Raw genomic sequence first — 23,648 nt, 5'->3', positions numbered from 1 at the left:
TTCTGGGAAAAGCTCCAAAGAAAAAAAAAGGATCTACTTTTGTTGTCTTTCAAACACCTCATCATACTTTTGTTGTTTCCAAACCACCCCATCATAACTACTTTAAGGCAGGATTTTATTTATTATGAGAATCGTTTCAACACAGAAAACTTTTTGTATAGCTTTTTATAGTCCTTTTTTACTTGTTTCTTTTCTTACCTTGTTTGATTACTTCAGAATAGGTTCCATCTGAGGTTTTTGGCCTGAACACTGTGTTTACAATGTTATAGCTTATAATATCACCTGGGGATCAAGAAAATTGACAATATTTTCTCTTTATCAATAATGCATATACTTTTCCTGGAATGATATATGTTAGAATAGAGTATTTTTGGATGAGCTTCTTGGCATTCTGTCTATTTGCTATTAAGCAAGAATGGAAAATCAAAATTAAGCATTCTTATCAGAAAGAGATGGAGAGCAAAAGTTTCCTCACAAAACTGTCCTCAAGGGCCCTACTCCACAGCATCAATCTCTTCCATAATCACTATTTACTTTATATACAGAAACTCCTATGCAGAATATGAACTGGAAATCTGCACTGTGGCATCAGGAGAGGAAAATTTTGCCACAGAATGATTTGATATGCTACATACTATGGTCGTCATCATTTCAGAGATCAGATTTTTTTTTTAATATTCAAAATAGCGAAGGTCTGTTTAAGTTCATTTTCTGACACTTATGCTGCTCTCCACTCTTATGGACAGCACTTTTCATTTCAGTAGCTCGTAGTGTATGCTGGACTGCTTAATTAAAAACTGTGCAACATCCTTGGGGGTAGGTAATACATTACATTAGTAATGTATTAGTAATACAATGCATTAGTATTATGCAAGTTTACAGACAAAAAGTGGAGCTTCTCAGAGATTGAATAAGTTGCCCAGTGTCTCAGAGCACAGAACAGAGGCAAGGAAAGAGCTCCAAAGTCCAGATCTGTGGCTTTACCACTAGCACAACCCTTCTATTGTATTTTGTCAGGTAAATATTTTAGCTGCTATCCATAGCACAGGTAACCAGCCTTCAACATCTCCTTAAATGTGTGACAGGAACAGACAGTTATCTTTATGATTGGCTTTCACAGTCACAGACATTACATTCTCTTTGGTATTTTACATTTAAAATCCATATGCAGTTACTTATGGAAGTCTTTTCACAAAGACAGACCAACTACCATTTGTTTTTTAGCAGCCTTATTTACATTAATGGCACAGGGTTGTGCATTTAAAAATGTGTTTAGAAAATTAAACCTCTCAGATAAAAAAATACAAAAGAATAAATGTTTAAATGTATAAACTAAAATATAAGACTAGCCCAGAATTAAGTCCTCTAGTTATAATTTTAAATGAAGAATCCAAAAAAGATGGACAACTTGTAAATTAAAGTTAGTGTTCAGGTCTGTGTGAATTTTAAGACTGTGAAGTTCACTGCTATTATATTTCCAGTGTATTCATCACAGTATAATCTTATCATCTTCTTTGGCATTTAATTGCAACAACAGTGTGGTGACCACAGGACTTACCTAGTTCCTATATCTACATGTAAATTATTGCTGCGTATTTCTCTGCCTTCAAATAAAATAACTCTTAACCCTTCTGTATCCAGCTTCTACTAATTATTATTGCTCACATGGTACAGAAATTTTAAAAAGGAAAAAAAGACTGATATTCTGCAGTATTTGAGGGTTTCAATCATAAATAGCTGAGACAATGTGATAAGCTCTGTGCCACATAGGAATAATGGGAGGAGACTAATTTTACTCCTGAACTAGTATTTGGAACATGCTTTGCTCTAGATAACATCTGCATAATTATCTAGAGAATTACCTTTTCTTTGATATTTAAAGATGACAGATAACTACACTTGTCTGATAAGTTAATATTTTTATTGTTATTTTGTATGTTTCCGAAAACCTTTAATAGAGAAACTGGCCTCACATAGAGATGTTTCTTTATAGTAAAAATTTCTTTTTCAAAAACAAATTGCTTTTAACTGCCACAATAGAAGACCAAGTATTACAAGATGACACATTCCCACTGGGGATCTGGATTTAGAAAAAAGTTCAGTAGCAATCTAACACAAAGCTCAGCCCTAAGACCTTTAGTTAAAACATCCAGTAAAGAGGATTGGGTTCAGCTACATCAAATCCTTTGCACAAACACAGAAGATAGCTTCTGAAGGAAAACTTTTTGAAGTGGCCAACCATACTGCAGGAAATTCAAAGTTTGTCTACCTACTAATAAGAAAACAGGTTAAAAGAATTGTGTGACATCCCAATTTAACACCTGACATATCAAGTGTATTACTGACTTTCCGACATACTCTAGCTGACTGACTGAACTCAGTGGGAGTTAGACATGCATCTAAAAGCTTTGCTGAATTGTACCTGGAATGTCTAACAAAGTGTATGAGGTTTCTGGAAAAGTTAAGTATTTATACAGGAGCTTCTTCCGCCAGCATCTGTGTTTAAGACAAACCTTAATGCATTTATCATCGCTATGTTTCATTTAATTTTTTTGCAAGTTTCCCATGACAATAAAATTTTGTAAATAGTCTCATTTCAGAAATTAGATTTCCCTTCCCAAATATAAGATGCTTTGGCTACCTCTGCAATTGCTGTCTGAATGTGAAATAACTTTTGTCAAAGAAAGCAGAGGTGACTGCAAATGGTGGAGTAACACTGCTGAATGTGTCAGCGCTCTTTAGCCCAGTCATGTGAACTAACCATATCCAAGCTCCAAGCAATAGTAAAATACACTTTGGTATCTAAGGCACCATACAACAGTCTGCATATTTGAATTTCTGCTTACAACAGGAGACTCCTACAAGACCACTTTACAGGATTCAGCTGTGTGGCTTTTTAGGCAGCAGTAACTAGGTCATTTGCAACCATCTGTTCTTAGCTTCAGTCTCACTGCTGTCATTATAGAAGCTGTGAACTAATTAATTTTCACCTGCTGCTGAGTGAGGACACCTCTGAAACTAACAAATCAACCAGTTGCAGTCAGTAGCTTCTGGGCTCCTGTGATCTGTGTTTCCCTGAGATTTTATTACCAGTAAGGGTAAGAAGCGCTCTTTGAAAGATGACTCCAGTATAAGACTTCTGACCTGCTTTGTTTACAACAGCCCTCTGAAAGAATCAAGTATTACTAAATTTGATTCTTCAGACAGGGAAGAGAGGCACATAAAGAATTATCCCCAAATCTTCAAAAAAGAAAGTATTATTGTTCATTTTGATATAAGGAGTTAGGCCTTTGAGATATGGACTTAAAAGACCTACCTGAGCTCTCACAGGAATCTGTGACAGAGCAGGGAACTGGATCGAGTTTTCCCAAGTGCTTATCTAGCTTATCACATAGTTTCCCTTACCACGTAGCTTCAAACAGGGCGAGTAGCTTGGCAGTAAAACTTCATCTTAAACTACGAGAAGATTAGTACATAGCTCCAAACCAAAATGATTGTATTTCATTTGTTCTGGAGACTGAAAAAGCAAAATTGCTATCATCATCTACACTTTAATCCTACCAGCTCTAATCAATGGTATAACTTATACTGAACTGATTGTCAAAGCATTAAATGAGAGTAGGTGAAATGCTGCTGTTCTGGGTTTGTTTTTCAAGTTTGTATCTATTATTCTTTTTATATGTAAAAAACAAGATCTTGCATGTTCTTCAGCTCAGCTTGGTTTTATTTTCAAGAAATGATCCTGCTTTTAAAAGCGAATAACCTTTAGCATTATCATAGCAGTGTTACTTTCATTTAGTATGTTGTGTAAAAGGAGCCAGAGGAATAACACATGTAAATAAATAGTGAAAGAAAGCAGATATAGGTCCATGAAAACTGCTCAATGAAGAACAAATGGCAAGAGATTATGATGTGGTTTCTCTACCACTGGTTGTGATTCTGTATCATAGTGCCTCAGCTAGAGCTCAGGGAAGAATTACAATTTATAGAGTGTGAACAATGCATGGCATTCATGAGTAGTTCACACTAAATAATAAATAAGGTCAAAATAACAGCCCACAGTAACTATTAGAATATGTATTTTCACTCTGATGAATATATAACATCTTGAACAGTAGTTAGCCAAGCAGGACTGCCCTTAATTTGGAGGAAGGAGATTTCCTCCCCAAATTTCCAATCTGCAGTATTGTCACAGTGACTAGAAATGATTGTGAGCTCAGCTGTACTCAGCTGTAGCCAATGAATGAGATATTTATAATCCTATCAATGAGGATTAGACATAATTCTAAGGGATACATTCTAATTCTATAATCCTGCTTTTCAAGATGTATGACAACTATATAATACAGCAGAAGTAAAGGAACCAGAAAAGTACATCCTTAGGGACTGATTTTTTTGATTAGAGGGTAGTAGTTGGTATAAAACATTCTCAAGCTTGCAATTGATTCTCCAAGGGTGCAGCCGTGCATCTTCATGCAAGTCAGTTAGAGGATCAGGGTCTAATGGCCACAGTTCCATGCAAATAAGGAATGAAAACGCACTATGCCCTGAATCCAAATATGGTGAAGTTCAAAAACAGGATCAAAATTCAAATCAAATCGCCTCATTTTTGTGGAAAGCAGAGGTCATCTCTGAGTGTTTGTTAAAAACACTACTTTGGTGCACAATTTTTTGTGCTCAGTTGAGCACAAATAAAAAAAAACATGACGATGAGCATTTCTGTGATATGAAATTGCATTTGTGAAGCAGAAGAAGAAACAGAGTAATTACTGCTGGAATTTTGACTTTGACCTACAGCTGCATCTGCGCTCTGTAATACAGACCCTAGGTAGTGGGGCCTTACTCCTGCACTTTTTCCTTTTCTCCCAGCAACATGCCACATGTGGTAACTCAAACCCTCTAAGCATAGCATAGACTAAAACACATGTGGGAGGGAAAAGGGACAATGGCAGCATATACACAACTATTAATATTGGTGATACTTATCAGAGTTTGGTTTGCCTGACTTTTAAGTTTGCTTTTAAAGGTGCAGGTCAGGGTTTACACTGATACAGCTAAGGACACTAGTGCTGTATGTAGGAGCACAGAAAAGGGCTGTCAGCTTTGGAATTAGTCTCTCCTGATTCTGCAAGACAACCAGACCACACATGACAAAGCAAGACTCAACATTTTGCCAAAGTTAGCATATCAGCCTCACACCCTCTTTGTTTCTCAACATGCAGCTTTGGTTTTAAGCTTCTTGTGCGTGCTAGGAGACATGCACAAATAAAAATGAGTGGTATCAGATAACTTTATCATTGCAGTTGTGAAATCCTTACATAGTACCTCAACAAATCAAGGGAAGCTTTTTATTCTGGAGAAAGAACATTATGTGAAGAATAGGAAAATTGCCTATATAATGCTGCCTCAGGGATGCCTCTCAAATTATTTTATCAGCAAAAAGGAAGCAATGTCTGCTGTTAACAACTGAAGATCACGTTCTAATTTTAACAGTTGTAGTTAACTCATTCCCAATGGAGTTGCACTTACCGTGAGAAGGTTTCTAACTGCTTCAGCACTGAAAGGAAACAAGCATCGAGTCATTCAACAGTAGTTCTATATGCAAATATGCTTTTTGGCCCATGAAGGGAAAGCATATGGAATCTGCTGCTATAACCCATTCAGCCAAACATTTCCATATATTTTTTATAATGCAAATGCTGAAAAAAAATTTCATTTTCCACACAATATCTTAGGTGCCCCTAAACAAGTATGATCATTAGCATGCACATATTTTCTTTTATGGACAGAGCATGCGTATAGGAACTGTATGCACCCTGCATACCTAGAATTGGAAAGTAAAGTTTTAACCAGCAGACACATTTCCTTGATAACCAACAATTATATTACTAATTTGCTTCACAGATTATGATTATGACCTATATAATTCAACAGATATTAAGCTGATATATTACATTTTTATTAAACAGCTGGATACCATAATATTAACTGTCCTATTTATTCCATTATTATTTAAATCCCAGAATGGTAATATGGTATGAAGAATCTAATATCACATAATGTAGTCATTTCAACACTAACCTCCAACAGGATCTACAATAGAATCCACATTATAGTTATTCAAAAAAAGAGGAATAAAATCCAAGAAGCGTTTTTACAGCAAAAGTGATTTAGTACTATGTTCCTGAACAAAATTCTTTTATAGTTATGAGACTTTTGGTTGATCCTAGAGCATACACATACTTCTAGAAGAATCCTAGCAGCTCATATCTAGATATATTAAAAAAAAATAAGGACACTCCCTTGGTAAGTAGTGATAAATGTAAGGCTCTTTAAAGAGTGATTTTTCAATGAATTATGTAAACAGACTTTGCACTTTAGAATAAAATCTTGAGCAAGCTATTTCACAATAAGGATTTGAATTTCATTCAAAAAGGGTAAGAAAAGAGAACTACACAAAAATGTTAAATTTAGCAAAGTTTAACACAAAATTATGATGTAACGTCAAGCTAAGTGTTCCTGAAGTGTCACCTGTTCTTCTGGTGAAGACTAACCCCTGCCCTGATCCTGCGACTGACTGCAGCTGTTGGACCTCCAAGCAAGCTGGACTCTTGCAGGCACCAGGAAGGTTTTGGGATGGAGAGAGCCAAGCAAAACCTGGGACCTACACATGTATTGGCTAGATTCACTGAGCATGGCGATGGGCATTTGGGAATGACATACGTATAGCAAGAAACTCACATGGGCAAGTCATTCATGGTATTAATATGCAGGCAGATACAAACTGGCTCTGCCCACTCTCCAAGCTGGCCAGGGGCCACAACAGGCTCAGCACCATGCTGATGTGGCCCCCAGGCATCCAGGGACCTCTGGGCTTGGAGAAAGGGGAATGCAAATGGGAGCTATGCTGACATTCCCCCTGAGCATGCAGGCACTGATGCACAACAGGGAAGGAAACTGCTTTCAGATAGCTACAACTTTAAAACAACTTTTAAATGTGTGAGGATGCACATTACAACTTATATAAAGTCCATTCCAAGGAGGATAATTACTTCTTTAAAATCTCTTCTAAAATGGGACTATAGGCATAAATACATATAGTCATCTTAGCTATGGATGGGTAATAAAACTTAGACACAGAGGATGAAAAGAGACTGTTCATGTGTTGTGCATCTTCGGGTTGGCTAGCTCAAAATAGACTAGCACCGCATTTAGTTTAGCAGCCCTAGTATTTTGTTATTTTTTCAGATAATATCAACCAGCTAATGCAGCATGATTTTTTTTGCTAAACATCTGACAGAATTTACCCTCTAGCCTCCCTTTCTGATATTTTATAGAAATATGCATCACAAACTTTAATTCACTGCACAAACAAAAGGTTTTTAGGATAGAGAAATTGAAATTATTATCTATTATTGCAAACAAAACATTATATCCAAAAATATTTTTCTTTTTGTGGACTGTTAGTAATCAGCATGTCTTTTCTATATGTATTTTTAAAGGGGTAAGTATACACTATAAAACAGACAGGATCCTGATGCAGCACGATACATAAACATGTGCCTTAAAGCCCAAGTTGTTGCCTTGACTTCAATGGGATGATTATTCCTGAGCTGAGTGTTCAGCACATATTTAAACACCTGATGGCTGCAAACTGGCAGCAATTTCTTCTCAAGCTATGGCAGGAGTGGATAAATTCTGTGTTGCTTCCTCAGAGCCCCTTCCTCCCCAGGTATCTTTTCCCATTGCTGTCACGCTGCAGCCAAACCTGCCAGGGCCACCTGCTAGGGCTAGGCGCTCCTAGCCAAGGACAGGTTGACTTCCTGTCATTAAAGGAATGTAAGGGACTAATGCCTATTCCTTCCTCTCCCCCTTTCCTCCCCCATTCAGTTGTCATCCTGGGCATAGGGATGTTCCTAACAGCCAAACCAGGCGGTGCTTTCCACTTTGAGCTGTAACGGCTGGAAGCAAGTGAGAGCTGAGAGGAGAACGAGCTCTTGCAATAAATCTTGGACTATGGGTGGAAGGAATCATGGTGTTTCAAGGGATAAAAAGTCGCTGTCTCCCTTCAGTTGCAGTTTTGAAGATGAGTATGAATGAGGCACTATTACTCCTTGTGTGTTGCTATCACAGAAGGAAGAAGCATGCACATGTACTTGCACTGACCTACAGTGTTAGCTCTTGTCAGACTGGGGGAGGTTGTAATGGGGTTGCTCAACCAGTGCACATCCTTGAGCATTCCCTGCTGCACTTCTTCAGCGTGGGCCCAGGTGTCCATTTTTAAAACAACCTCCTTCTCTGAAGGGGTGTCATTGAGGTCTAACTGCCTTAAGTTCCCTACACAAAGGCACTTCAAGTGTTAGTCTTTAAACTTTTAATGACTTAGAGTGCAGATGGAGGCAGCGTGAGTTCTTGCCTTGCTGCCACACCTCGACCCTGGCCAGAAATGGTGACCGCAGGGACCAAGGGGGATTTGTGAGAATGGGAACAGACAGGGCTGTCACACGTGAGTGTTCTCCAAAGACAGGATTCATCTCACATTAGTTCAGACACCTAGAGTAGAAGCATCTAGTCTAAGCCAGTCATCTGAGCTACCTCTGAGATCAGTGGGGAGAGAGAGATTCGGGGCTCACCTCATCCTTCAACAGGCACCTCTCTATATTAATTCTATAGAAACAAACAAAAAACCCTCCAAATTCTTAAAGTTCCAAACCAGTGGCTTAGGTCAGCAGCCTCACTTTTAGATAGAATAGCCACTAGGGATTAGTCTGATATTACTAAGCTCTTCTGATAGAGGCTATCAAATAATTCTCAAAATAGTGAGTACTGGCAACCTGGCTAGATGTGAAGCAGAAGTCTAAAGGCTCATCATCCTTCCAGCAGTTTCTCTGAATCTTTGAATTTCTCATTTAAAAGAAAAATAAAGTACCATATTTAATTGGTCTTGAAATATCCACCAAATTGCCACATACTAGTATTTTAACTTCCCTAGCAGCATTTACCATAAACTGAACTAAATATAGAGCTAACCAAGGAAAATGTGCATATTTACTTATGTTACTTCTCTTTCTGCATTTTATTATTTACATTTCTGTTCAACCACCAAACTTTCTAGGCTCAGGAAATAATCACAGAATTGAAGAGCAGCCTGATATTACTTGCTGTAATAATCCTCTTGCTTTAATTTAAGCAAGATTATAAAGATTTTTAAATAATATGCCTGGTAACCACAGGTTACAAGAATAGACTGTAACCTCTTGTCTTAGTCTGAATTTAATTAAAGAACAGCCAGGTCTTAATAGATGAAGAAAGGAAAAGAGTGGCCTCCAGAAAGCTAGTGACTCTTCCGTGGAATCAAACCCTTTTGGGAAAAGCAGGAGTCCACTAAATTCTACCAGTTAATCTCTAAATGAGAGAATGAAAAAGAAAATCATCTTAGGTTTTTTTTTTTTTTTTTTTAAAGCAATTTCTATCCTGGAAGAGATGCTATCTGCTATATTTTCCTTTATTGTCCACTGTATACATTCTTTTTTTTTTCTGTTCTGAAAATTTTAGAGTGGAACCTGTGTTGTAGATTCATCTAGGTTTTGCTGAATGATCAGAGAGGCCTTAAAATTTCATTGCATATGAGCTACAGTTATTAACAATTAAAAAGCTCTAATCTTTGCCACAGATAAGTGCTCTGACTGGACAAATATTGTTAGTGTAATGCTCATAATATTAGTACACAAGAGATGCAAAATTGGGTGTATGTTTTGATGTGCCATCGCTCTTCATTGTAATGCAATTTCAAGTAATAATGACAAAAACTGTTATTCAAATAGTGGATCAATAACACGTGCACAGTAAAGCCTCATTCCCTGCTTAGCTTTCATTTCTCTTACCTGGTCTCTTCTGTAGCTATAAAGAAACCATCATCTGAAGCATCAAGCCAATTTTGCCTCTGTCTCTTGATCACTGGAATGGTGCTTGTCTTAATAGCACTTGCACTGGCTTGCAAGGCCTTACCATTAGTCATATGGACATTGGGAGCAGCATGCTGAAATCATAACAAAAAATGGGAAAAATATTTGCCTGAGAATGAGTGTAATTCTGTCAACCAATTCTGCTGTTAAGGGCAGCCTACACACAGTCGTTCTAAAAAACCAGCTACTCTTCTTCAACAAGTCTCTGGGGATCAGATAAGACCCTCTGATGGTCTGTTGCAGATAGAGCTATTTTGTCCACAGTTCTGAAAGCTCTTTAAAAACTAAAATAACTGTTACTAATGCCATTCTACACAAAGAGAAATTAAGATGCAAAGCAATGCCATGACTAATGCAGTTCCACAACAAAAACCTGTGGACTTTGAGAGAGCATTCACTTTTCCTGAGCAAATACTCGGTATCCCAACAATGACCTACACCTCTTCTTTTTCAATAATTAAAAAAAAAAAAAAAAAAAACCCACTTCTCACTTCTTGGGTCCTCACTCTCTCTGGCTTTCTTTTTTAATAAAAATCACCTAAACCAGTATAAGACAAGTGGCCTGGTCCTGCTGCTAACTTAAATGGAAACTGGATAACAAATGTTTATATTACCTTGGTGTCACTGTAGTTCTTAAGTTCACTCACAAATCATTATATTCGAGAGCTGACTGCAATACTGCTGCCTTTATTTTAACACAGATAATATTAAACATAAAATGATGCATTAATTTTCCACTAAACCTTTACCTGGAATAATTGTGCAATAAGATTTAAAGACCGTAAGTACTTGGATCTAATGAGAAAGGCTGCCTTTTGATATATGTAAAGGTAGAGAATAAAAATGTTGTTTTCTGTGTGATCTATAGGTTGCATTTTGGAAGAATATCCAGCTATGAATATATTAATTTTGGAAATTAGAGTCTTGCTTGACACATGGTCAGTTACTAGCAGGATTTAGAAATAATGCTATTTGATCCAAACAGGACATGTTGGAAGGCAATATATAACGATGAGACTTCTGCTTACTTTATTTAACATGGATTCAGCATCGTATTTTCTTAGGAAGAAGTACTATTTCTTGGTGAAATAAAACAAAGTATTTTCATTAAGGATAACATTTCTGTAAAGTTCATAAAATGGGCACAATTCTGCACATTCACGTGAGTAGCCTCTAATTAGGGGAACAACTGCACTGTCACTGAGGGAGGAAAGGCCGGTAACACGCACAAAGACTAGCGGAATAGAACTCAATATAAAGGGTGACAAGACATCAAATTTGAGTGAGTCACAGGTAACTTCCTCGACCTACATTATGTTCCTTTGTCTCATAGACAAATAAGGTTTATGGTGAATTCAGTTGCTGTTGCACATAGTTAGGGCTGTAAATCTTCCACTGCGGTTCCTTTAAACGTTTGCTTATTTTTTTCCACGTTTTCATTAAGTGTCTAGACTGTAGTTTGGTTTTGATTTTTTTTGTGTTGGTTTTGGTGGGGAGGAAAAAGGAAAGGGCATACTACTAGAAGCAATTCAGCTGTTATTTAGGATAACTTCAGGATAAAATACATAGTTTGGATGAAACTAGAAACTTATACAGGCATTTGACTGATGATCTCCTGGTGCACAGCATGGATAGTACTCAAAAAAAGAATATGAATTCATGCACGGAAAACTCTGTCATAGATCAGATTTTATAGTACTGCCAAACTATTTATTTTTGCCTGGCAATAGACAGTACTATATGTTATAGAGAAACATTCAAGATCCCAAAGCAAAAATTTTTGCTGTGTTTCCCCAGTCAGAAATGGGTTTAAGTTCTCAAATACGATGGCTTTTATCTTTTCCCAGATTCCTTTCTAATACACCGCTGAATGTTTCCTTTACTCAAGATACAGGCAAGCACAGGCAAAACACATTCAGGAAATGCACAAGGTACGAGAAGTGCATTTTCTATGGCATAAACTCTGAAAAATAGTTGAGTCTCATGGAAAAAAGTAGTTATTTTTTCATAACACCTTTTCCCCGGCAGAGATGGATGTCATTACTAGTTCTGAACTTCTGTTTTTTTCTACTTTTATTAGAACAGAACTCGTTACTGCAGGCAAGATATAACATTATAGAAAACAGTGCAAGGGTTACAATATCATCTCATTCCCATTGCATTGTAATGATTAGTTTTCCTTTTTTTTTTCCCCTTCTGCCCCAGTCCTTTCAAGTTATTTGAAGAAATTAATTATATTGCATTTAAAGACAAGAGAAAATAAGATCATTATTCTCCAGCATTATTCTCCAGCATTATTCTCCAGCATTACCTTTAATTTCTATTTAATCAGAACAGTCAAAATTCTTGAGCAATTGAGGAGTAGAAAATCAGTTCATCACTTCCTCTCAAAAATATATTTACCATTTTTTATAAAAATGAAGATGCAATGCCATTGTCATACTAATATCAACACCCAAAGCAAGCAGACCTTTCATACGAAGTCCTTGTTATATAGTCGGAATACTTTCTAAGCTACCACAAGAGCTCTACTCAATCAAAGAACATGCATACATACAGAAAGCCACAATAATTTAATCATGTGCAACTCGCATTTTGATTTTGGCATTTTGATTTTGACTGTTTACACTGTTCCTAAGCTAGCTATGCTGTCACTTTGCAACAAAGCTGCTGGTATTAGGATTCCACATACCAGTAGTAAATCAACACTGCTTTGTGCCTCGACAAGGCGGTTTATACAGACCTCGCTCGCCACAAGTCAGTCAAATCTTTCTCCATGCTTAGCAACTCCTTTCTCAGAAGTTTTTCCTCACCTCAACCTATAGACATTCATTGAGATCTTCCGTATTTACAGAGAATCATTTGTTCCACACCCAAAAGGCATTAGGAGAAACCTATCTGTGAATGCACTTGAAAGAGAAACCTCACAAGTCTAAGAAACTAAACCCAGGAGTTGTAGTTCAGGTAAAGCTGACTAAAGATAACTGGGAAGTAGTTACTTAGAGTACACCCATGTACCACAACAAATAACTTCTCTGAACCATGCTTCTCAGCTCAAGCAATATAAGTTGGCTAGAAAAGCATCTTCACATCAAAACTTGAGTTTAAGTCTCACAAAAAGAAATATCCTGACAATAATTGCTTTAAGGTGTTGTCTATAAATTTAAATCTTGAAGGCTTGTTGAGAAAACGAAGCACTCACCAGTTAGCTCTACAGCTATGGTAGGGAATATAAAATTGTTCCATGGGGATCTTTATGTGACACGCTACGTCCAATAAAGGACACATCCAATAAAGGACACAAATATTTAAAGAAACACTGAGTTACCTCTTTGAACATTCTTATGCACTAAACAGGTCTGCATGAATACATCTGAATAAGTGAAATGCAGGAGCTGAATACATCTTCACAGACTTCTGAGACCAAAGGCAATCTTTTCAAGGCCTTCAACTAGTTTTTCAAGAGGAATTTATGAGAAAATTGTTTCTTACAGTGTCTTCACAATTTCACCCGTCCCCTGCTAAATCATCATTCCTCTACAGGCAATATTTTTGGGTATTTCACTCACAGAAAATGGTGAAGGCCAGATTTTAAGAGCGCCTGCAAGTGGTGCTAATCAAAACTCACCTGGAAGGTATCTCAGTTTCCCATTTACATAGACAAATGCTCATTTGCTATTGAGCATGTAAGACATTTCCAATGTTCATTGAATGCAATATTCCCTTTCAAAAAGAAGGTACGTAAGAATGTGTTTCTCTCTGTTAAATCTTCTGGAAACAGCAGCATTAATTCCAGAGTTATTAATTCAATTATTTATTTAATTGTAAATAAAGAGCTTTCAATACAAGGTACTCTAGGCCTGAGGTTTTGACGAACCCGGGAACACACAGAAATTAATTGCACAGAGTCACTATACATGTCATTCATGTTATAGTGGCAGCTATCAGTCCAACAAAGTTTGAATTCTATTCTGAAGACACCTACAAAGATACTCCAAACATCTTATGTTAAAAGTGACAGTGTAAGACATGGTCCCCATTATGAAGGGCACATCAATTAACTTTAAGTGTCTGCTGAAAGTGTTACTCCAGGGTAAATCTCATATCCTCACTGGATCCCAGAGGAATTCCAAGCATAAGACAAGACACTTGTTGCAAAGTTACAGAAGAATCATGTAAAAATGTTGGAAATGGGACCCAGATCTCAGATCATAATCTAGTTCCCTATCTACAAGTTTTTCAATTTATAATGGCCAAGCATTTACGCACTGAGAATCACCGGTGTATTTTCCACCATCTGGAGGTTCTAAAAAGATATCCAATCTTGAACTAAAAGATATATAACACTAACAGGCATTACAAGTGTAATGTAAACATTAGCAGGGGATATCTATGATGTGTGATTGGAAAAATGTTAAACTGGATTATCATCAATTCCTACGTAGCCTTGAATTTATGATATCCTGTGTTCTTTCCCATGCTTACAAAAGGAAAACTATCCCAGTGACTTAGATGAGTAATTTTTTATTTCAGGACTAATCACTTGTCTCATCCTTGAACAAATCAAATCAAAGAGAGCAAAGGAAGCTGTCTATATGGAGAAAGAAAAAAAATCACTACAAAAATCAGGCATGTTCAAATGATTGGTATCAATTCATATTAATTTGTTCAGTTTAGCACTGACCTAATTATACTGGACATAGTGTAAAACAAGGCTAGAATTATGTTAAGTTTAGAATCAGGTAATGATTCTGTTTTGCAACACCTGGGGTATTCTTATCATGCATCAGCTTTGTATCTATTATAAGCATCAATATTTTGGTTTGGTTTACTCATTCACGGAGATTCAAGATGAATGCAAAAATTACAAAACATGTTTATAGGAGTCTCCACACAGACTTCAGCACTGCAGCACAAACATTGGACCTTGTACGCAGGCAAACATTTATTTAGGATATAGAATTTCACTTAGGAAACCTGAAGGCTATTTAAAAAGAATATATATTTTCAAACACTAGAACATGTACAGGAAACTAAAAATAACCAAATAGTCACAGAATACAAGTATTACTTTTGAATCAACCTCTTGATTACTATCTAACCTTTCACAAAATACGTAGAACAGTTATAATGCTGAAAATCCAAGTCAATGATCTTTCTGTGCAGGGCAAAAAATAAAATAGTGTTGACTTCCCAAGGCATCTTTGTTTAAATACTACAATGGTCACAGCCTCTATATTTCATGGAAGCTACACAAAGCTTTATAACTGCTGGATAAACCATGTCTTTAAAAGTAGCATTTTGAAGTAAATATTTATTGGAAATCCTTACACCAGTAAGTAATGAAAGAGTATCCCAGATGTTTGTCTACAGAATTAAAGGAAATCTATTTTATCCTTGAAATTTAGAAGACTGCCTCCTCCCCTCACCTGCCCCAACACACACAAACACAGCTAGTTTTTTATTTCTTATGAAGAGGAATTTAAAACAAAAAACAAACAAACAAAAAAAGGAGCCATCATTGTCATATTTAAATACAGAAATAGAATTACTTGGGGTTTAAAAAATAAAGGTAAATTTGATTTTCTCAGAAAAACTGTATTTTCTCTTCCAAAGCAAAGAACACTGTTTTCCTCATTGACTTTGATTTAAACATAAATCTGGTATCTTCAGAGAAAAGATCAGGTTTAATGCCTTATTTATGTTATTTTACCACCTATAAATGCAACTTAAAAGCATTTCAATTGCTTTGTTCTGGTAAGACAAAAGCTATTTCACAACAAAGCAGCCTAGGCAGTATACAGATTTGCTGCTATACTTCTCTCATTCTGTATGACTAAAGATAATAGTTACCATAATCAGTCAGAAAAAAGTGGAATTATTTCGAAGTAATTATTTATTGCAGTACTCATTCAAAAATGGATCTCAACAGTATTGCTTTAACGTGCCTGCACTTTACTGCATTGAATATTCTCGTACTATTTCTAATGCACTGAATAATATATACTTTCTGGCTTTACTGATTGATGTATTCTCCCTACTCACAGGTGAGTAAGAAATTTTCCATTACACACTCAATTACGTTTTGATTGCAGAAAGGACTGGACATTCTCACACCATCTTAGTAGCATACTTGTTTTTAATTGTACTTTTATTTAGTTAAATGCAAGGACAATGACTGCATTTTGCTTTGACTGCAGAACAGGAGCCCAGGCATTCTCATTTCCCCATGAGCTGTCAGCAGAGAGGTCTGGAAGGGCTCACAACAGAACCACCTCAAAAACTCAAGTTATTTAAAAACCTTTCTCTTATCTCTTTAAATTTTGACCACACTTTGGTGTGGGGACACACTTATATGGGGGGGGGAAGCATTTCTTTGCATCAGTATTACAGATGTTTAGATACATTAGTAGAAAAGACAGACCGTCAAAATGAGAGTTATCTTGAAGACTTTTGCAGGATTTCTTCTTTACAGTAAAATTAATAGTAAAGGGAAATGAAGAGTGAACTTTTCACCAGTTTAGCATTAGCCTCTAGCTCCCTTCCTGACATCAGTGCAGAACTGGGAAAATATTGAAAAAATGTTTCAATCCCTTCCAAAATTTTAGAGGATAGAAATATAGTTGAATTCCCCTAAACATCTTATTTTGAAATAGTACAATTTAAACCAAATTCATGATAAACAAGGATTACATCATATCCAGTTAAAACAAAACAAAAACAAAACACTTTTTCCTGGAATGTCTCCACTGTTTTGAAAAATTATGATCTGTGGTCCTTAACAATTTATTATCCATTTGCACAGGATTATTAATGACTACTGATGACGATAAATGCAATGAACCAAATTTACCCTTTCCTCCCATTTGAATCAAGTTCCTGTGTGGGAATTTACATGTCCCATGAATACCGTACATGCACAAGAGGCCATAAATTTGAAGGACACCCTGAAATCTATAGAGATGAAAACAAACACAGACTCTAGTCACATCATGTGCTGCTGGTTTTTATTCTGGAATTCCAAAATCTGCTTCAAAAATTGGTCTTTTATCCAAAAGTGGATGCCCCTCCTCCCAAATCTCCACAAGATAGGCACGAATCATTCCTAGCTAGAGACACGTTTTCTTTATGTGAATTTTTGTTTGGCTGTTATCCAACTTCTAATGCGAGTTTGAAACAGAAAGAGAGTGACATAATTTCTCACCCTATAAAAACCCAAGATAGACTCTAAAGCCATGATATTTTTATGCATAGAGGAACTTTTTAATCTCATTTTTGAAGATGTATCTATCTTTAATATTTCTCTGCTTGTGAAACCCGAATTATTAAACTCAAGGTAAATTCCAAAACCAGCCTTACAGGACTGATACAAGAAATCACTCAGTGCATGTTTTGAATTCTAACTGGGCTCTGAAGCACGTGATACACACAAAATGCAAGAGATGTTATCAACCTTAATTTAACATAATCAAAATCATTCAAGCACACAATAACAGAACTGTAACTGGATGTTAATGTGCTCAAACCTACAACACTACTATTTCTTAAGTTATTCAACCTCACGTTTTTTCCCAAGGTTTTCCATGAAATGTGATGGCAGACAGACTCATTTTATCTCTACAGTGATACCATATTGTACAAGAAAGCATGCCAACAGTATCGAATACTACAATATGCACTTTGTTTTCCAAGAAAATATCATATCTATAGACAGATCTATACCTATAACTCCTCTATACTTACCATTATTGTTCTTGTTGTATGGCTGGATGATTCTGAAAAACAAAAGAACCACAGTGCATTAGACTATTGTCTTTATCCTTAAAAGCCCTATTTTCTTATGCTCAATCTGCAGGCTAAGATGTTAGTGCTCAGCTACAACAGTGACTAGATCAGAACTGCACAGATGGGACAGATTTCTCATGAAATGAACACGAGAATCATCAGTGATCCTGAAAATATAAGACAGACATAGTATACTTTTAAACGCACTCATTTTCTTTGCGTAATTATCTTCTTCTGCAGAAATAGTTCTGAAACATAGAAATGGAACTAATTCATATTTCACGTTTCAAGAAGTGGGTTTTTATCATTTTGCTTTTAACAGGTGGCATCATTTAACTTGGATAATGATTAGCTCTCCTGAAAAAAGTTCAAACAATATTGGCATAATTCCATCACGATTCTCATTTGAAAAAGCTATATGAAACTAGACAACTGTTTTCTAAGAATTCTGAAGTGGATTCTCATTTTTAAACAGACATAGTAGGCTGAAAAGTATAACATTCAGAAATCTTAATTATACTCTCCTCTATGAGGACAGAAACCAGGAGTCAGTGAATTTATATATTTATGTAAAACTGCAGAGAAATCATGACCAGGCCAGTAGCTACCATGGATTTCATCCTGCAGTTTAAATTAAATTAGAAATTTTATTTTATTTTCAAGGACAGATGATGGCTCCCCTCTGGCTTTAAAACAGTACATTTGTCACATTACAGCTGTGTTTGTTTTTGAAGCAATATAATTTAATTAACTAAACACGCTCTTATCCAGTTTAAAAAAAAGAAGAAAATTTGCTGCTGGTCCATAAAATGTAAGATGATACTGTCAATCTCACAGACCTATTTGAAAATTCTAGTAAAATATCATCAGCTATAGTTCGCAGAGGTCTTAAGGAACAGACATGTGGTAACACTACATGCAGTTCTGGGGAAAATACACAGTTCTGCAAGAGCTGAATCAGCCAAGTCTCCCTTCTGTAACTGAGATAAATGTACAATAATCACAAAGAGTTTATTCTTGCCCCAGTTCCAGACAGTGATCCTTACTGGGGTCCCAACTGGCATCACTTACATAAAAAATACTCTGCATTTGTTGTTATTGTTAAGAATTGTATTAAAGAGACTAAAAGAATATGAGACAGAAGAGCTGCACATCTCTTCCTGAAAGATGGTAATCACACTACCAGACTGGTACTTGTGGCACTTTCCCTTTTATTCTACAGCATTTTGATGAGCCATCCCCACAGGTCTGCAGGTAGACTTCAACCACGGTCAGAAACAAAGGCAAGCTGTTTTAAACATCCCAAGCTACTTAGAAACTTCAGTCCCACATTCAGCAATGATTCTAATATCTAGTTTGCATGTATACTTTCAAAAGTCTTCATCCTTAATAAAATCTCATCAGAAATCAAGACAGGCATCAATAACTTTCCATTGAGAAAGGCTCTGTAATGTGAAAACTTACCTAAAGCCACTGATCTTTTAGTTGCGAGCTTCCAAGGCCCTCATTTTCCCCACAAAAATAAGCATATACAGAAATACATTTTGTTCACCATTCATCCAGGGAAAATGTAAACTGGTAATGTAATAATGAAATGCTGTGCAAGCCTACTACCTGTTTCCTGATACCTGAATGTATTTCAATTTTACTCTGTTATCAAGTAAGAGAACAGCACAGTAGAGGGAAGAACACTATTTATATCTTTAAAATAATTTTTTTTATTATAACTTTATTTATTGTTTTGACATCCCAGTCAAATAACATTCAGGGCTTGAATGTTTCTGAGAAAGCCTGGAGATTGCATTCATGGAAATACAACCATCTAAGTAACTCTTGAGACAAGGACTCATTGCTTTTACAAGAACATCTACCCAGAAAAAAAACTAACTCCAATAGCACAACTGCATTTCATGAGAAGTCCTCACATTAAGCAGAATATCAAGTTAAACAAATAGTAGAAAAGTGTTTTCTTCTCCCTTGAAATATACAGGAGATACCTTACAGAGCACTTCCAATCATCCCCAAAAGAGGAAAACAAAAACCAAAAAAGTCACACTTTTTTATACTCAGATACTGCAGTAACAATATCTCCACTCTTATTCAGAGGTGCTATGCTTTTGGCATAGATTTATATGCCAAAACTATAAAACTATGCTTAGCCGTAATTGTAATACCGATGCCCCAAAATAATCAGTTCCACAGACAACTGAAAGACAGACTATCTATTTTGGTGGAACTGAGGACCAGAACACCAAACAGCAGAACGTACCTGAATGTTGCTAAACATCACATTTTTTCAGGAATACTTTAAAGACACTCTTAATGCAATGCCAACAGCCATTAACTCCAGGATATTAGCATATTGATATCCTATTAATAAAACTCAGCAAAGAAGTGAAGACAGATTTGTATTTTAATATCTACAGCAGTTAAAGCTAAGAAAACAGATATGCAAAAAATGAGAATGCTTATGTTGTATGATACAACACACAGAGATAATACTCTATAAAAACAACAATACAAGTTACCAAAGACCTTTTAGAAAGACCTGAGTATATTGATAAAATAAAAAGACAGAACTATTTAATAAGTAGACACAGTCAAAAGATTCTAGGATTCACCAATTAAGACACTGTTATTGCAATACTAAAACTCTTGCCCACTTTGATCCCCCAAATATTCAGATTTCAGAACGGGTGAGACTTTCTCGCAGAAAAAAATTGCAACCTGATTAGGCAGAATTCTGTCCAAGATTTATGCACAAACGCACTAACCAATTTTGTGAAAAACTTTGCTTTTAGGTCAGATAACTAAGAAAGAGAGCCCTTGTTTCCAATTAAAAAGATAGTCATGCAGCATTCAAAAAGACACGTTTAACGAAAGGTCCACACTGGATAATCTGATGGCAATGCCATCTCCAGTGCAGCTTGAGAGGGACAGAGCTTAAGTAAAAACTGCAAATATCTTGGAGTTCTACAGAACACACAGAACAGAACAACGCTTTGGATTTTCAGTTTTTATCTGCCAAGTTTTAGAATGACCTAGTGAATTTATATGACCAGGCTCTGCCTTTTCAGCGAACCTGGTGCTAGTGGATACCAGGGCTTAAGTGCATTCTTACAGCAAACAATTTCGTGCAAGGCAATAATCTGCTCTTGTATTTCCTCAGTACCAGACAACTCCAGGATACAAAACTTTTCTTTCTTTATGGCTGACGAAGTGCTAGTGACATGGATTACTTCACTTCAGACACAAATGGTTAGACAATATCATTAACGAGAGGTTTTGGTAATCTGATGCGAGTAAGTTATAGCAAATCCAACTTCAGTACTGCCAGAATGTTTAGAAGCTTAGTATCTTGGCGTAATTGATGCATCAATGTCAGAAATCGCCTAATATTCTCCTATGCTCTTTCTATGAGATGTTTCTTTGACTTCACAAGAAGAATCAAGTAAGTTGTATAATGAAATCCCCTCTCATTAAAAAGTTGCTTTACAGACTACACTGCCCAATAAATTGTTTCTTCCTATTTACAGGCCCTAAGAGACTATAAAACTTCAAACTGTAAAACCATTTAAAGCTAAATCAGAAAGACCCCACTGCTAAGGGATGGCACCAGCGACAGAATTATTTCAACTTTACATATTATTCCCCACTGGCACGTTTTTTTCTTTCCTGAAGAGTTCTTCAAACTAGGACAGAATCCACCTCCTTAATAACGTTTAAATCATTTTCCAGCTGTCCGTGTATTTGCTTTATTTGTGTTATTTTCTTAGCCATCCTGTTGACAGGAAAATTTCTTATCTGGTATTCATCTTTTTCTTTTGTATGAACAGGGTCACCACCTATATTACTGGGTGAAAGCTGCCCTTTTCTAAACCTTCCAGAATAAATGAGCTTGAAGATAATGTCTTTTAGACACGTGAAAAACAAAGACAGCCATGCAATAGAGGTGTTCAATCCTAGTAACATTTGCAGCACATCGTGGTGAATGAGTCTATAAAGGACCTTTTCACCCAGGAAGGATCAACTTATGAAACAAGCCGAGAAAGGGAGACACTTTCATTATTTCTGCTCAACTTAGGTTGTGAATATTAAGTAAAAAAACTTAATTATTTTCTTACCACTTTGTAGCAATGGAACATATGACCTTAAGTGTTACTTCAAAAGTATTATCACAAAATAAATAAATAAATAAAATAATCTTATAATCATTTTAAGAATGAATCTGAATTTATTTGGGAAAGACCCTTAATCTCCCCAAGATTTAAATCTGAAACACTGGAGAAACAAATTACAGACAAGAAAAGCAAAAAAGCACAAAAACATACAGACTTATCTCCAAGCATTTTCCCAGACACCGCACCTTCCCAGTTACAGTGCTTAAGTAGTTTTTGAAGGTGGCTTCCATATTACATTATGTAATGAAATAGTTAAGAGATACTTCTCTGCAATCATAGCTTAGAAAAAATAATCAGTTCAGTTGACAGTAATCACACAAAGAAGCACTTTAAGAATGAACTCCAGATCTTGAATCCAGAACATGTAATTCATGAGGTAATATGCTACTAATCCTGTTATCCAACAGACAATATTCTCTTTCTGCAACTTTAATTCCTTAAAATAACACCAGGGGAAAGTAGTGATTCCAGGAATTAGGTTCTGGTTATCCGCAGTGTGCTTTGTATAATAATTTGATGACAGTGTTCATCTTATTGTTTACTGTTTTAAGAGCTGATTTATTTTGCCAATTACAAAAAACACTATTGCTGTAATTTCATGCCTACACATTACCTGTACACAAAAAAGGAAACATTCTGATTTGGCAGCAGAAGCGAGGGGGGGGGGTTCACCACAAAGTCCTCTTTCCTCCATCTGTGAGTTCAGCTTTCTCTTTCTGTTGCAACAGCTCTTCCCTTGTCCTCCACCTACCCATTCTCTGAGGGCTACCAGAAGCGCAAGTTACACTTGTGAATACAGAGATACAATGCTATTTTCTTTTCATAAGCATTCGTTTCTTCAGTACAGCAAAACAGAAGTGACGTATGACACACTCCAAGTGGTGTATCAAAGCACGAATATGATTCTAATTTTGTGGCTTTCTGAACCAGATGTAGGCAGAATGTGCCTCAAATCCACAGATACATTTTTGAAAGAAAGGGAATAAAAGCAAAAAAAACCCTATTCAACTGCTAGTGTACTTTCATCCTTGGAAATAACTCATATTTCAGAAGATACAGTAAGCCTGAAAAGTATGGTCATATGGAAATTGTGTTCTGACTTAGGCAGAAGAAAGCAATCAACATCAATATTAAAACACACACGCTATGCTAATGCTTAGGAACAGTTGTTCATCACAGGAAACTCAAGGAAATACCCGTTTACAGAATTGCTCTTGCCCCAAGTCCTCCTATGTCCAAATTCATCAAAAAAAATAACAACAACAAAACCCCACACTGCTCACCTTTACCTACTGAGAATACTCTGCATTTTTAGCAGTCTTCAGACACACAGCAGAAGACTGCTCTTTTATGTGATCAAAAAATCTCTAATACCTGTGGAATAATTATAATGTGAATTCAGCATAAGCAAATGATGACCATATGTTTATCATCACAAGACAGTAAATAACATTCTCAATTTTAAGACATCATCATCCTAGTAAGAAATTCCAGAAAAAAGACTTCTCCTATATTTCTCAGGCAATGATGGTGAAGCTGGTTTTTGGTCTTATTAAAAGGGACACACATTAAAAGATCATCATCTTCGTTGATTGTTTTTTCACATGAAGTCATAACACCACTTACATCACCGGGGGAGGAGGAAGGCAGACAGAGGTGGAGAGGGGGAAATCATCAACTCAGTGTAAATGAACTGAAGGGAAAAGCATTTTATCAT

The 23,648-nt window shown here is 36.2% G+C and overlaps 1 protein-coding gene across 1 annotated transcript in view; it reads right to left on the bottom strand.

Moving 5' to 3' along the window:
• MTA3 (metastasis associated 1 family member 3) overlaps positions 1–23,648 on the bottom strand; it is a 144,698-nt gene that overhangs the window by 9,054 nt on the left and 111,996 nt on the right. The window contains exons 17-18 of the mRNA XM_067293134.1: positions 17,709–17,740; positions 9,885–10,039 (exon numbers count right to left, since the gene is read on the bottom strand). Coding sequence (XP_067149235.1) covers positions 9,885–10,039; positions 17,709–17,740 — 187 coding nt within the window. The remainder of the gene's footprint in view (positions 1–9,884; positions 10,040–17,708; positions 17,741–23,648) is intronic.

The sequence above is a fragment of the Apteryx mantelli genome, chromosome 3 (genome assembly GCF_036417845.1).
Source record: "Apteryx mantelli isolate bAptMan1 chromosome 3, bAptMan1.hap1, whole genome shotgun sequence".
NCBI classification, from domain to species: Eukaryota; Metazoa; Chordata; class Aves; order Apterygiformes; family Apterygidae; genus Apteryx; species Apteryx mantelli.
This window is presented reverse-complemented; position numbering and strand designations above follow the sequence as displayed.